The sequence below is a fragment of the Oxyura jamaicensis genome, chromosome 6, assembly GCF_011077185.1.
Source record: "Oxyura jamaicensis isolate SHBP4307 breed ruddy duck chromosome 6, BPBGC_Ojam_1.0, whole genome shotgun sequence".
Lineage (NCBI taxonomy): Eukaryota > Metazoa > Chordata > Aves > Anseriformes > Anatidae > Oxyura > Oxyura jamaicensis.
In genome coordinates this window covers 3,290,920-3,305,334 of record NC_048898.1, presented here as the reverse complement: position 1 = coordinate 3,305,334, position 14,415 = coordinate 3,290,920, and the positions used below count along the sequence as shown (strand labels likewise).

The window sequence follows — 14,415 nt, the reverse complement described above, 5'->3', positions numbered from 1 at the left end:
CCCCCCCCCCCCCCCCCCCCCCCCCCCCCCCCCCCCCCCCCCCAAATAATAATAAAAAATCATCAGAAAATGTTCCCACTAAATTCCTTCCTTTCTTTACATTGCTCGTAGCTTGCTTTCTGCAGTAGCGTGAGTGAAGCCACCCGAGCGGCAGCTCTGAGTGGTGCTTGGCACTGCACATAAAGCTGAGCATCGCTGCAGGACCCAGCTCCCCAGGCAGCCTGCTGCTGCTCCGCCAGAGCTTCTCCTCAAGATGCTCCTCGCACGGACCTCAGCAGCCAGCAGCATCTCTCCCAAACCAGCCAGCGAGGCTCCAGGCCCTGCCTACCACCCCAAACCCTGCAAAGGATGCAGTCGAGGGGAAGGTCAAGACGAGGCAGATGCCTCTCGGCACTGCTGGACGTGATGGTTGAGCCGAAGGAGCACTAGAGGAGACTCCTCCAGCCCCCAAGCGCTCTGGTGGCAATCTGGGCACGGCATGAGCAGTCTGTTGAGGCAGCCACGCAACTGCACGGCCAGAGAAAGCAGGAGGTGGAGGTGGAAGCACACGAGAAGGGGCCTCCATCACCTCCTGGCCACCCTCCGCTGCTGCTCACGAGGGCTCACAATCGATTCCTCCAGCATTAAAAGCCAGTCATGAGCCCTGATTGAAGAGCACAAGTTTAATGGACTGAGAGCCTGGAAAGAGGCCGAGAACGACCAGGTCGATTTCTGCATTTACTACAAACCAATCACCGGCTAAATAAAGAAATAAAAATAAGCTACAGCTGTCAATCAGAAGAAAACCAAGATTTATTATGATTTTTTTTTTTTTTTTTTTGCATCCAAGGGCACCAACACACGCATGGACGCGCACCACGACCCTGCACGCACTCCCAGGTCCCTGACAGCGTATTCCAGCAGCTCCACGCTCCGGTATTTGCAGGAGGAAAGGCACAGCAGGTGCTGGGAGCGGGGCAGCACCTCAGCACCAGCCTGAGCACGTGGAGAATGGACCAGAGCAGGGGGCACTGATCTGCCCCTGGTGGTCACCACCTGCTGCAGGGCCACCGTGAGCTGTCTCAAAGGGACAAATGCACTATAGGGCTGTCCTCCCTCCCCTCCAAAAGCTCTCTCAGCAAGCTCAGTCGTGATTTATGTCTGGAGATCCTGCTCCCATCCCTGCGCCCTGGGTGCTTCAGGAGCCCGCTGCCACCCAGGACCGAGCTGCAGCAGCAGGTCCCACGGCACCGGGGTAACAGCCCCAGGCCGACTGGGAAAACACCCGAACACCTCTCCCCACAGCACACGGGGTAATTCACCCAGCAGCTAACAGCCACATCAGGAAGAAGTCAGTTCAATCTTCCCACCTGCTGAGCATTCCTAAGGACACTGCTCTGAGCAGACCAAACCAGAAGCACCCCGTGGCAGGCACGCGCCCTCCCCCCATCTCACTTGGGCACAAAAGCAGCCAGAAAGGACAAGCCAGAGCTTCAGCTACCAGCCTGAACCCACAGGCCAAAAGAGTCCCAAATGATCAAATGGAATTGCTCTTTTCTTATTTATTTTTATGGGCCTTGCCCAGCGTGGGCTTGGCAGGCCCACCCCGCCGGTGCACAGCACTTACCCACAGGGGTGTCCTCGTTGATCAGCAGGTAGGTGTCGAAGAAGTAGTTTATGAAGTAGGGCAGCCGGTTGCCCCAGCCTGGAAAAAGGACAAAAATTAGAGGTTTTTTTTTTTAGTGGCCTTGCAAGGGCAGGAGAAGCTCAGGGCAGAGAGGGGGATCAGACACAGCTGGGTGCGGGGATGGTGAGGGGTGCCCCCAAACCAACCCCAAACCCAGCTGGAGAAGGGCAGGGATGGCTCCCACGGAAGCCACCACCTTTCCTTTTTTTTTTTTTTTTTTAGTATTTTCCTTGGCAGGGTGGAGGCAGAGGGGGACTGAGGGCATCAATTATTGTTTTAGCGCCTGATTAATACCTTGCTTTGCTCCCACGGCTGAGAGCCTTTCGCCTTGTCAGCCATCCCGGCGAGGCCTCACGCGTCTCCCTCCCTTCTCCCACGGCACAATCGCCTTTCCCTCTAATTGCCTCCTTTCACCTTTAATAACCAGGCTCGCTTGTTTCTGCTCCCTTTTTCAGGCAGCTGGAGGAGCGGCAGCGCAGCCCCCGTGCCACCGCCTCGTTAGGGACAGGTAGAAAGGGGCGAGAGGAGGTCTTAGCCCAAATACCCCATGCCCAGCTGGGTTATTTGGAACTAATGGCATCTCAGGAGGCTTCGGAGCTTGCTCATGCCTGCTGGCCATCACAGGGCCAGCAGCTTCTGACGGGGCCAGGTGGCACCAAGCAGCGCTTTCCACAGGGGGCTCCTTCCTGCGTGCTGCCGGGCTTCAAAACGCATCTCTTAATGTTAGCGGTGTACCAAAAATAAGCTAAATCTTCCTTCAAGGGACCCCCGTGAGCGTGGGTGGAGAGGATAGCACCTGACACAGGGTCCCCTGCCAGAAACACAGGCACCGAAGAGGGAGAGCATCCGTCACGGCCCTGCCTCTGCACGCCCTGCGCTCCTCTGCGAGCTGGCACTTGCTCCAGCTGGAATTACAGGAGGGCTCGAGCAGCTCGGAGAGGAGCTATTTCCCTCACGGCATATATTACAGCGCCGTTCAGGTAATCATTTTGCTGTTGAAAGCGCAGTGTTACAGTAATACCTCCGCTGTTAAACAGCTAACGAGCCTCCGGCTTACATCCCCGCCTTTTGCCTGCTCCCTCCGGCTGCCTGCAGGTTTGGGGCGCACGAGGTGACCCAGCACCGTGCCTGCCACCACGTCCACCACCAGATGTGACCCCCCCCCGGAAGCTGCCAAGGTTCCCCCCACTCGGATGCACCAGGAGCATCCGCTGGGGCCACCAGCACACCCTGCTCCTCCTCCTCCTCCTCTCCCATCCCACCTGCCCTCCTCCAGGAGGGGTCTGGATGGCACTCAGCAGGTCTGCCCCAAAAAGAGCAGCCAGCGCACGGCCAGGATGCCAAGCAGGGCAGGTACCAGCCAGGAGCCTTACTTACCCACAGGGACCAGCCCCAGGGCCAGCAGGCACAGCAGAAGGTTGCTGGCAGCAGCGGGACGCCTCATGGTTCCTGTCAAAGAAAAACACTCAACGTTAAGTCCGGACACCAGGGATGTTGTCTCTCCTTCCCAAAGCAGGCTGCGGGATGCGGTCCTGCCCCAGCTGGCTCGTTAGACACATTGGCATTTTGTGAAAGCTCAGATTTCCTGCAGGACGCCTCACCAAGGCGCCTCAAAGCACATCAGGGAAGCCAAGGAGCAGAACAGTTACACCTCCATGGCTCGCTTGGTTCCTTTCCCTCTACCCACAGGGCCACCCATCCCCTGCAGGGGATGAGCCACGGGGATACGAAGCCGCCCCCCTCACCCTGCTGGGAGCCCCCAGCCCAGCCCCAGTGCTGCAGGAAGGGGCGGATGCTGCTCCAGGAGGCTCGGAGTAATAGCTGCGTGTATTTTATTTTTACTGATAGACGTGCCAGAGAAGACAGTTCATAACAACTCTGTCACCGTTTCCGCAGAAAAGGCCTTAAATTTCAATTTCTTCAGCTATTTTACAGCAGGAGAGCCTCCAGGAGGAGAAGGGACGCACGCAGGCAGGAAGAACAGCACGGTGCATTTTTGGGGCACCTTTAGGGAATTCAGCACAAGCCCGGGAAGATAACTGGGGTCAGCACTGCTCAACTTTTAGGATCAGCATGCTGAACTCCCCCCAAAACTTGCTGAAGGTCCACAACACAGGCAGGGCAGGAGAACTCAAGCTGCCACCCCCAGCAAGTGCCCCAACTCCACGTGCTCGGTGCCAGCAGAGCATCCGAGCCCCTCTGCAGTGTGCAGGGCAGGAACACCACCGAGGAAAGCACCAACTTTCTCCTAAAGCAGCGCCTCTGTAAGCCCGAGTGAGCGGAAACGTTATTTCCCAGCTTCACAGACCACGATTAAAAAGCAACAGGGCAGTGGAAAAACAATTTGCGCGATGCAGAAATAAAGGCGGTTGACAGCATCCCTTTCGAGTGTCATGATAAATCTAAATATTGTATATTCCGAGTCAGTCACTTCATTATGTAAGTAATTGCCTGAAATGTCATTTTGATTTTTGTCTGTCTTCATTAACAGCGCAGCTCTTCACTGGCTCTCAGAGATGGTTCACTCGAATATTGCAAATTTAGGAGCGGGATCGAGAAGTCTCGGGGGAGAACTTTAAGATTGTGACTAAGAGCACATTAAATTGCACCTTGTGCCTGGAAGAGGCTCTTTGTAGGGAGCCTTCGGAGCAGCACGCAGCATAATAATGTCCCTGGGCAAGTCGTCTCTAGGAACTTAACCGTGGTCTCCCGGCTGCCAAGGCGCTAACGCTGAACCAGAGGCTTCCCAACCGGTCCCCGAGGCACGGGAGGCAGCAGACAGCGCCGTATTAAACGGTGACGGATGCGAGCCAGAGGAGCCTCTACAGCTCTGCAGACGGCTGCTTTAGGAGTCGGGGGCTCGGAGGTTTAGGAAGCAGCTCAAGACCAGCAGAGCTTTTTAATCCCGCCTGTCCCAGCTGCGTCCTTCGCTGGGAAATGCCGCGTTTAGGGGTGCACAAATGGCACCCACCACATTTAGGAGTGAAGTTAGCACGGATAAACTGCAGGGAGTGCGGAGCACAGGGCACCACCGTGGTTTTCCTGCATGCTGGTTCATGGACAGACCAAATAATTGGTGAAATCATGGAATAACCTTGGTTGGAACAGACCTTGAGGGTCACCAAACCCAACCACCAGCCCAACATCCACACATCTCACCTCACCTCTCCCTACTGAGGTCCCCAAGGGGTGTTAGGAGCTGCTTCTCCTTTAGCTCTGGAGGTCTGCAGCTCCGAGACACAGCCCACAAAAGGTCCCCGTGCCAATAACACACCCGGCAGGAGGATCCCACCCGCCTGGCTAGGAGGAGCAGCCACCCACCACCGCATGCTCTGCTCCAAGCAAAGCTGGCAGCCACGCGCCCCGAGCCCGCCAGCATCTCCCCTCCAAGAAGCACGGACGGGAGCAGGGACGTGCCGGGGCTGTGCATCACTCCCGGGGTGCTCGAGCGGCGCCTTCCAGGCTGTGCACCTGTACCGGTTATTTTTACACGCGCTGCTGGGGGGCTCGCATAGCAAAGCTGTTTGCACGCACACAAAACACCCGTAATTGCCTCCGTCGGAGCAGCAGCGGCTGCGCCACGCTGCCAGAGATGCTCTCACATTCAAGCTGCTGGCGTTCCCAAGCAGCCCCCAGCCCCTTTCCCCCCACCTGGTCCCCTCTCCCCCAGCCATCGCCGCAATATTTGTGCCTCGGATTTATCGCGGCAGCCTCCCCGTTAGCACCGCGCTGTTCCAGGAGCATAAAGGAGAAATGAGAGTGTAAATCAAAGCGCCTCCCCCATGGCTTTTCCATGCAAGGAAAAAAGGTACACAGGTTCTCTGCTCCTTCCCCAAAAGCATCTCCTCTGGGGACACAGAGCAAGCCACGGCTCTGCCCATGGCTGGTCCCCAGAAATCAGCATTCAGCGCTGCCCACCAGCAGCGTCTGCTCCTAGATGGACTCAAAGCCCCCCCCGAGATGCTCCGTGGATGCCATCACGCAGGACACCCAGCCGTGAGGGTCACCACCAAACACGCATGGGAGAACCCCCTCCTAAAACCCACTGCAGAGCCAAGGTGGGGTCTGGGGGCTGCCCCCACCAGCACCCGGCCCTCCACCCCAATCCACCACCGCACATCCCACCTGTCGTTCCCCCAGCCGCAAGCACAGCCAAGAAGCCACTTTATTTAATTCCTCATGACTCCTTAGCTGGGTCTCTACAATAACTAGGATTCAAAAGGTGGTGGTGGGGGGAAAAGTTAATTTTTTTTTTTTTCCCCTCCATGTATTGGCATGAGCAATACACAAATCATAATTCCTAAAAATAACAAATTGCAGAACAGGGTAATCAGAAGTAAATTGATATTGATAAATAAGCTTTTCTTCCACGCAGTAGGTGGTTTATTTTAATCTAATGAGTTTTATATTTTCTGAGCTTTCAGATTCCATGATGAAGAGCCGTCTGCGCTAGAATTACGAAGCACTCTGAAATATTGTAATTTTATGGCTCATTTTGTCAGGACTCTTGAAAATGAGATTTGTTCCCAGTGAAAAAACTTGCCCTTTTTTATTCTATTCCCCGCGGCGAGGGGAAAAATTCCCCCGTTAAATAAACACGGGCCGGCACACTCGTGTGCTCCTCGGCGGGGAGGGTGGGAGCCCCGGGCAGGGAGCGCCGCCGCACGCAGGGAGAGGGGCTCGGGATGCTGCCTGCTTCCCTCTCTGAGCCCAGAGAAAAGCTTCCCACATTTACACCAGCTCAATCCTCTCTCGAAACAAGGAAGGGAGTTTAAATGTTTGTTGTGGGCTGCCAGAAAGTGTTTGTTTTTCCGATAGGAAACGAGCATTAGGGGCAAGGCAACGCGGGCTTATCGGGTAACCAAAGGCTCCGGTCCAAAAGAAAACATCCCATTTGAGCAGAAACATCTGGACTTCAGTCCGGGCAAGAAAACTTTGTCCCACTTGGAAGAGAAATGAGCTCTCCAAGAGCCATAAAGCAATCCCAACAGCCCCACGGCCCTGTACAAGCAGCAGGCTTCAGCTGTGGTAACCCTACACAAAGTCACCTAGGAACAGAGCTGCGAGCCTGAGCATCAGCTGTACCTGGCAATATCAACACCAGGCAATATCCAACCACCCTGGGGTCTTTGGGAAGGGGACACATCCCCTGCTGCAGCATCCTTCCACCGTGAAGGCACCGTCTCTCTTGGGTCAACGGAAGATGCCCCATTTTTTTATATATATATATTTTTATTTTTGTTTTTGGCTAGGGCAGCTCTGAGCCTGCAGCTCCAGTTGCTATGATGCCTGGGGTGACTAGCAACCATTTTCCATCACAAAACCTCTCCTAGGCTGGAGCAGCCCAAGAAGGAGGTAGGGAGACCAAGCCACCGGGCTCCCCGACAAGGAGCCAAGGCGGTGGAGATGGAGCCACCAAGGAGCAGATGGTGCCAGCGTGGAAAGGGGAGGTGGAAAACCAGCCAAAAAACAGAGCTTGGCAGAGACAGGTAGAGACAGGGCTACTTAGGGGGAAATAAATGATAAGCCCTTAGCCTTGAATGCTGCCACTCCAGACCCTGAAAGCAGGAGGAGCAGGATGAAAATTGAAGGTGTTCAGCACAGCTGATGCTCAGCACCTGTAGGGCCCCAGTCCCTGTCCATGTCCTCCTCAGAGCTGTGGCTCCCCAGGCATCAGCAGCCCCTTATTTCCACCAGGAACCCCATTTCCTGGTGATTTTACGTCCCAAAGGGCACCTTTCTCCCCTGAAGGGTACACATGTGGTGCAACGGCTAGAGTGGGGCAAAGCAATTCAGCCTGGGGATGGAAAAAGCCTTGCTGAAAGCCACGGGACCACACGACCACAGAAACCAGGCAGAAACATCGTTCCAGCCCCTGGTAATATTCCAGATATCTGCAAGACTTGGGTGAGCCTCGTGGAAAGCACGGGGACTCCCCAGCTCAGCTGCACAGCCCACGAGCTGAAATAGGATCCCGGAGCAGCGTGAAGGCATGAATTTAAAATATTTGTAGGTCTCGGGCCACAAAGGTCCCAAACTAACCCTTGTCCTCCTGCAGCCTTATTGAGGATGTTACCAGAGAAAGCAGGGAGAGGAGAAGTTCTGGGACACACACTTGCAAGTATTTGTGCTCAGACCCCAGGCAAGCATTTAGTCTGAAAACAAACCTCCAGAAAAATTTGGAGAGAGCACAGCCTGTGCCCAAACACTCCTGCAGAGCAGGGCTGCAAGCAGGGTGATGCTTCTCACCCTAATGAGAGGCCACAGCCCCTCAGCCAGCCAGCCCCATCACCTAATTTACAAAGAACCAGTGCTCGACACCAGCTGTGCCAAACATTTCAGAAACTTAATCAATTCAGCCCTTTTGAGACATCCTCACCACCCTGGCTGCTCCGGGGGAAGTTCTCCCTCTTTCTCTGCCCATCCCCATCAGGATGGCAGGGAAGCTGTCAGACCTCAGGCTGGGCACCAGCTGGGAGCAGCAGAAGCCATCCCTGCTGCTACCACCCCCTTATTTTTGGGTGCAGCTCCTGGGGGACATGCAGCCTCCCTGAGCATCGCCTAGGTGCCCTTCCCAGGTCCAGCCAGGCTCTGCAGCTCCTGCTTCTTGTGATCATTGTTTCTCTCGCTTATCACCAAAAAATAAAAAATAAGAAAGGAGAACATCCATTTTTACAGTTGCCCATAAAGGGAATGTTTTACAACTCGGTCCTAAAGCACCACATCGTGCTCTGATGACACGCTCTCGACTCTGTGCCGCAAAGCGCACGGCGCGCCCTCCAAAACCAGAGCACGGGGCTGGGGAGGGAGGGGTGGCAAAGCAGAAAAAAATCCGATTTCCTCCCCAGGGGAAGGGGGAGAGGCAACATTCAAACTCCCTCCCTCATTGCCTGCCTGGATTTTGACAAAAGCAGCTTTCCCATGGGGATGGCACACGGAATAAAGCGTGCTCCAGGTCTCTGCTCCCGGCCGGTGCACGATGCGCTGGGGACCTCGTGGGCACCCCCACACCTGCCCTGCCACCGGGAGGGCTTTGGGGGCCTCACCACACAGGAAAATGCAAACAAAGGACACAAAAAACACACCAGCATGGAAAACTTCCCATTCCAGCATAACACCCCACCAAAAAAAATGATAAAATAACTAAAAGGGGTAGCTCAGGGAGGTGGCAGTGCTTGGCACGAGGGGGCTGGCAGCACCATTGTGTTTTTTTCTTTTTTCGGCAGATCTTTACTACCAGCACCATGGATTTTGGTTATTTGCCCAATTAAATGCTGATAACGAAGCCCCACACCTCTATTTTAAATAGTGACTGGGCACAGGCTGTTATTTACCTCCCTGGGGCATCCCCAGCCTTCGGTGTTGGATCGCAACAAGAGGGTCGGTGCTGGGCTGATCAAACCAAGGAAAAGCCGTGCCTGCCTCACAACCTCAGCCCTCCTAACGAAGCCCCAAGTCCGATGGTTAAAAGGGAGGCTAACATCATTTAGCTGGCCATTTTTAACAGGGAGCAGACCTCGCTCTTGAAGTTTGAGGGTTTTATTTAAATGAAAGCCGCAGCCGGCTCGAAGCTGGAGATGCCTGGCCAGCACCGAGCTGGCTGTGCACGGGGGTCAGCTTCTGAGGTGGCCAGGGAAGGATTTATTTAAATAAAAGAGGACTGCCCAGCTTTGTCAGAGATTAATGAAAAGATGAGCAAGCAAAGAAGTAGGGGGAAAATAAATCTTAAATAAAGCATTTTCTCAAGAAATAACAAGAAACCGCTTGGGGCGAGTTCGGCTCTTTGAAAAACTGTTTTCCCGTTTAATACGGGTTTTGGAGGGGATTAAAGAAATCTCCTTCCTTCCAATTGAGCCCTGCTTGGCCACTGCCAGCCCCGAGGCACCTCTCGGAGGCAGCTGCAGCCCGGCTTTAACTCCAGCCTCCCGCACGCTCCCACACTCACTGCCCTTTGCACAAGTTCAGCCCGGGAAAGTTTACAGCTTTTTCCTCCTCCTTTAATCCAGGCTCAAAAACATAGAGCAGGGAGGGGGATAAAGGGCTGGGGAGGTGGTTGCTTTGTGGTCTGGGGTCAGACCAGCAGCCACAAGCCCATCTTTTTTTGCCCAAAGCGAGGAGAACTGAATGCTCTGGCTCCTGCCATGGAGAGCACGGCGCTGAATCCTCCCTAGCTCCTCTCTCCCAGCCACCCCCCCCCCCCCCCCCAAAAAAAAAAATAATATATATATATGACAATAACGGTGAGGATGCTCACCCCAAACAAGTAGTCCCCTCGGCAGAAGCAAAGATGCCGGGGAGGGATAAGGGGGCTCAAAGCCCGGGGGGGAAAAAAGGGGGGGACGACACAGCCCCGCGCATCCCTCCCGTGCAAACCCACGCGGCACCCACGCAGCCCGGCGGGGGGGGACATTACCTGTGGCGGGGCGCAGCCCTTGGGGACATCACCTGTGGCGGGGGCCGGTCCCAGAGCCAGCCCTGAGCCCCCCCCCGGCCGCCAGCCGCGCCGCCGAGCGAGCCCAGGCAGCAGCAGCAGGAGGAGGAGGAAGAGGAGGAGGAGGAGGAAGGGGTGGGCAGGAGCCCGAGCGGCGCAGCGGAGGCTGGCGCAGCGCCCCTCGCCCAGGTAAGGGGGAGTTCAGCCCCCTCACCCCGAGCTGCCTGCCCCAAAGCCCCTGCTCAGCACCCCCAGGGGCTGGGGACCACGCTCAGCCCCCCCCGGGGGCGCGGGGTCCAGCTGGAAAGCGGCCCCTGCACGCCCACCCCTGCGTCTCGCAAAGAAACTTCAGCCCGGGGAGCGTCAAGTTTTGAGCCAGCCCTTCTGCCCAAGCCCCCGGGGTGCTGTCGGGGTGCTGCCTCCCTGTGCTGGCCGGCCGGGGAGCGGGGCGTAAATCATACATGAGCGGGAACGCGATACGGGCAGCGCAGCGGCACGGCGCCGGGCGCGCAGCGGTTGTTGTTCCTCTCCCTTGGGTGCCTCGGTTTCTAACACGGCCTTATCATCACGGAGCTAGCAACGCACGCCTCCGACCCTTCGTGCCAGAAGTCCCCGCCGACCCCACGAGTGACCACGGTGCAGCCGTGGCCTCGCAAAAGCCTGGGTAGGGGCAGGAGGAACGACGCGACCCCAGGGGGATCGGGGTTGCACCAGTCCCCTCCCCACGGAGAGGGTGGTTGTCAGCCCAGCGTGCTCACAGCCAGCGCAGCTCCTGCTCGCCCAGGGCCCTGCATTGAGAGGGGCATCAGCCTTCGGCAGGACATTCGTCCCTAAAAGCCACGGGAAGAGCAGGTGGCATCCCCACACCTCATCCCCATCCTCAGCCTGATCCCCACAGGACATCACGGGGCAGGTCCCTGTCTCCAGCCCAAGCCACCCCTACAAAGACCCTAAAGATGGCAGCCAATTTCACCACTTTCACCCCATTTCTCATTTTTTTTTTTTGGAAGCAACAGAGCCCCATAAACCCCTCCTGGAACAAGGCAGCCCCCCAAATGGACAGGGCTTCGGGTCCTGCCCTGCACACATACACAAACCCACAGCCACCCCCCGTCTCAGGGGACCTCACCCCAATACCCCACCCCGAGCAGCTCCTAATTAAAACCCCAAAGGAGCTGTTTCCATCCCTGAAGCCCCTCGTGGAGCCACACGCACTCACCTGCACCTCCCTCCTCCGGGAGCAAGCCCCTCGGCAGGGGCGGGAGGGGATAATTAAACCCTTGCCTCTCTCGCACAGCTTCTGCTAATTATGCAATTACCTCGGCTCCTCCGCCGATTGATTAGGGTTGGGCAGGGGGCTGCTCCCATGCCCCCACGGCCCTGGGGAGCCCTTGGGATTTGGGAACCCTTGGGATTTGGGAGCCCCCCCCGAAGCGCACATAGCAGAGCCAGCCCCGCGCCAGGCGGGATGCGGCACCCATGGGGGTTGGAGAGAAGTCCCCGAGGTGCAGCGCCCTAAGAAACGACACCTTCACATCGTGCCCGGGTTTGCTCTCAGGCTAACGTGCCTATTTAAATAAAGAACATCTCTCCCCTGCTTGATTCTCACCCCGCTCCTAAATGCCGCAGCCCTCAGCCTGCCACCCCACTCGCACGTGGACCTTTTTATTTTTTATTTATTTTTTTTGCTGGACTTCAGCAAATTCACAGAATTAATTTGTGCAGGACTCGCACTGGGGTTTTTTTTTGTGACCACCTGTGCAACGCCGCGGAGCCCAGGGGCTGCCAGAGAGGCGTTTTTCGGGTGGGAAATTAATTTCCAGGTCCGTTTCCCACGGACCTTGAAGGCCGATACCAGGATCGTGATTTTTTTTTAGCGGTTTGTGAGTGAAAGGCGGACGAGGAATCTGAGCAAAGCGATGGGGTAGCTGGTGTCTTCTCCCTCTGAAAAGAGCCGAAAGAACAGCTGACTTTTTTATCGGGATCCACAGAGCGTGGCGACTATCGCGACAGGAACCCCTTGTCCCCCTGGGGCCAGCCTGCGGGGCCCCACGAGCATCCCCGCGTCTCCCAGCCGGTTTTTTGCTCCCGTTTCGGCGCAGGCAGAGGGGAAGGTGCCATCTACAGGCACGGCTCCCGCACAGCACCCTCCGCCTTGCTTCCTTCCTTCCCGGAGCTCTGCCCCGCTCCGCTCTGCGCCTTGCCCCGCACGGCGGGCCGTCCGGGCCGAGCTGGCACAGCCGCGAATGAAGAAGGCAAAGCCAGGGAAATGAGAAAGAGGAGGGAAAAATAAATAAATAAATAAATAAATAACACCCGGTGAAGGCTTCTCGATGTGGCTGCAGGATGGCAAGAGGTGGGTCTTGGCTGTTGAAGCAAAGGTGCGGGGAAATACAGCGTGGTTTTGGCATGGAGATGCTGCTGGCACTTGGGCTGCTGCTGCTCGGTCCTAGAACCACAATCACAGACTCACAGAAACACAGGGTTGGAAAGGGCCTGCAGCACCATCTCGTCCAACCAAATGACAGAAAGTGATGCTCCCCGGTGGCGCATTTAAAGCAGGAGCCACGTCCTAGGGATGAAGACCCAACCTCACGTTGCCCCGGGGACGGCCAAAGACACGGGGCACACACAAGGCTCGTGGGGCATCCTGCGCGGAGCCTGCTCCCACTTCCAGCCTCTTCCTCTTCATATTAAAAGCATTCATCAAAGCGGGTGGCACGTCGCGTGCGGCTGAGCACCGGGAGCGGCGCAGGGGGGAATTAGGGGAGAAACTTTCCGAGCGCGGTTTGTTCTCCCCGTGCAGCCCGGCAGAGCACAAGCCGGTCTAATCACAAGCTACAGTCCTTCGCCATCTGCTTGGAGCCTAATTACAAATGCAGGAAAATAATGTGCCTTACAATTGCACCAGTAAATGCTGTAAATGATTTAAATGCATGCATATGTTCCCTGCAGAATTCAGCATGCATCTGCGGCTCCTTCTCCTCGCATTAGGCTCACAAATCAAGGGAAAAAATACCCAGATCTGACGAACAGAACGTCCCTAGGACGGTGATTTTTATCCCTCTTTCTTCCCCCCTGCTGGAATGGCAAACGGGGCTTTTTTGTAACAATTCATTCGACAGCGTTTTCCTCGCTTCCATTTAAAAAAAACTGTTGAGCGCTGCCGTGTAAATATAGTACAAATTACCCCATAAAGCACGCAGAAGGAGCACGGCAGCCGGGCAAGCCTGCAGCTGGCTGGCGCCGTTTCAAAGCGGAGCTGTTTGGGGCACAGAGCTCGCCCGCGGGGTCCTGGACCCCCAAATTTCCAGCCCACCCCCAGCTCAGCAAGGGTTTGCTTCCTTCGGCCTTGCTCCTGGCGCTGCAGCTGCCTCTGCTTTGGCCCCAGCATCCCAGGAAAACGCTGAAAGGATGGTTCCTGCCCCAAAACGCATGCGGCCAAGAGGCAGCGGCGCTCCGCTTCTGTCCCACGCCAAGGCGATGCTGGAGGGCAGCGAGGTGGGTTCAAAGATGCTCCCACCTGCCAAATGCTGGCAGCGCCGTGCCAAAAGCCCCTTGAAGGCTGGTGTTACAGATGGACAGCTGGCAGGGAGCAGCAGCCTGACCCCGCAGGGCGCTCTGCGGAGCGGGGACAGCCCACACAAGGCTTTGGAGATGAGAAAGTCGCTCGCAGCCCTCGTAAGACGGGCAGCATGCCCTAACGCACGGCCCCTCACCTCTCGGAGCACAGGGGTTTGCTTCGAGGCCCCCGAGGGGCAGAAACCCTCGTGCTCTGAGGGGCTCTGGAAGCAGGGAGGAGCTGGCATCACCACGAGGACAGGCAGGGCACAAAAGAGGTCTGGTGGAGGCTGGGTTATTTCTTCCGGGCAGAAGCTACCCTTTCATCCACCCCCCCCTCCCCGCCAGCTTCCCAGTGTTAGTTTTCTGCCTTCAAGGCAACAGCAAAAGACCTGCACATCTCCCCAAAAAGCTGCTCCAGACACCAGCATTTACACAGTATCAAGAATTAACTTTATTAGCGACAGCACCAGAAGATTAAGTCCTGTCTCGAGAGGTACTCGGTCACCTCCCCATCACCAGGACGAGCAGAGCAGCCCATAATTAGCAGGGCCCCGTAACCTGGTACCGGGCAGTTCAGGACCCAGCCCAGCACGAGACCTCTCCCCGGAAAAACCCCACCGAGGCCACCTGAAGCTGAAGACGTGAATATCTGAGATGCCACCTGCAGGTGCTCAGCCCTGGGTATTTCCATCTCGGAAACGATTTCACACCTGCAGACGAGCAGCAGCTCGCACCCAGCGCACGTCAGCGTCCA

At 56.4% G+C, this 14,415-nt stretch overlaps 1 protein-coding gene across 2 annotated transcripts in view; it reads right to left on the bottom strand.

The window, feature by feature from the left end:
• CDH23 (cadherin related 23) overlaps positions 1-11,333 on the bottom strand; it is a 74,286-nt gene extending 62,953 nt beyond the window's left edge. Inside the window, exons 1-3 of one of the 2 annotated variants that reach the window (XM_035329582.1) lie at positions 11,317-11,333; positions 3,044-3,115; positions 1,607-1,684 (exon numbers count right to left, since the gene is read on the bottom strand). In XM_035329582.1, coding sequence (XP_035185473.1) covers positions 1,607-1,684; positions 3,044-3,110 — 145 coding nt within the window. In that variant the 5' untranslated portion in view covers positions 3,111-3,115; positions 11,317-11,333. Of the gene's footprint in view, positions 1-1,606; positions 1,685-3,043; positions 3,116-10,079; positions 10,216-11,316 lie in introns of those variants that run through there. The other variant, XM_035329581.1, reaches the window with a different exon arrangement.
• Positions 11,334-14,415: the final 3,082 nt, after the last annotated feature.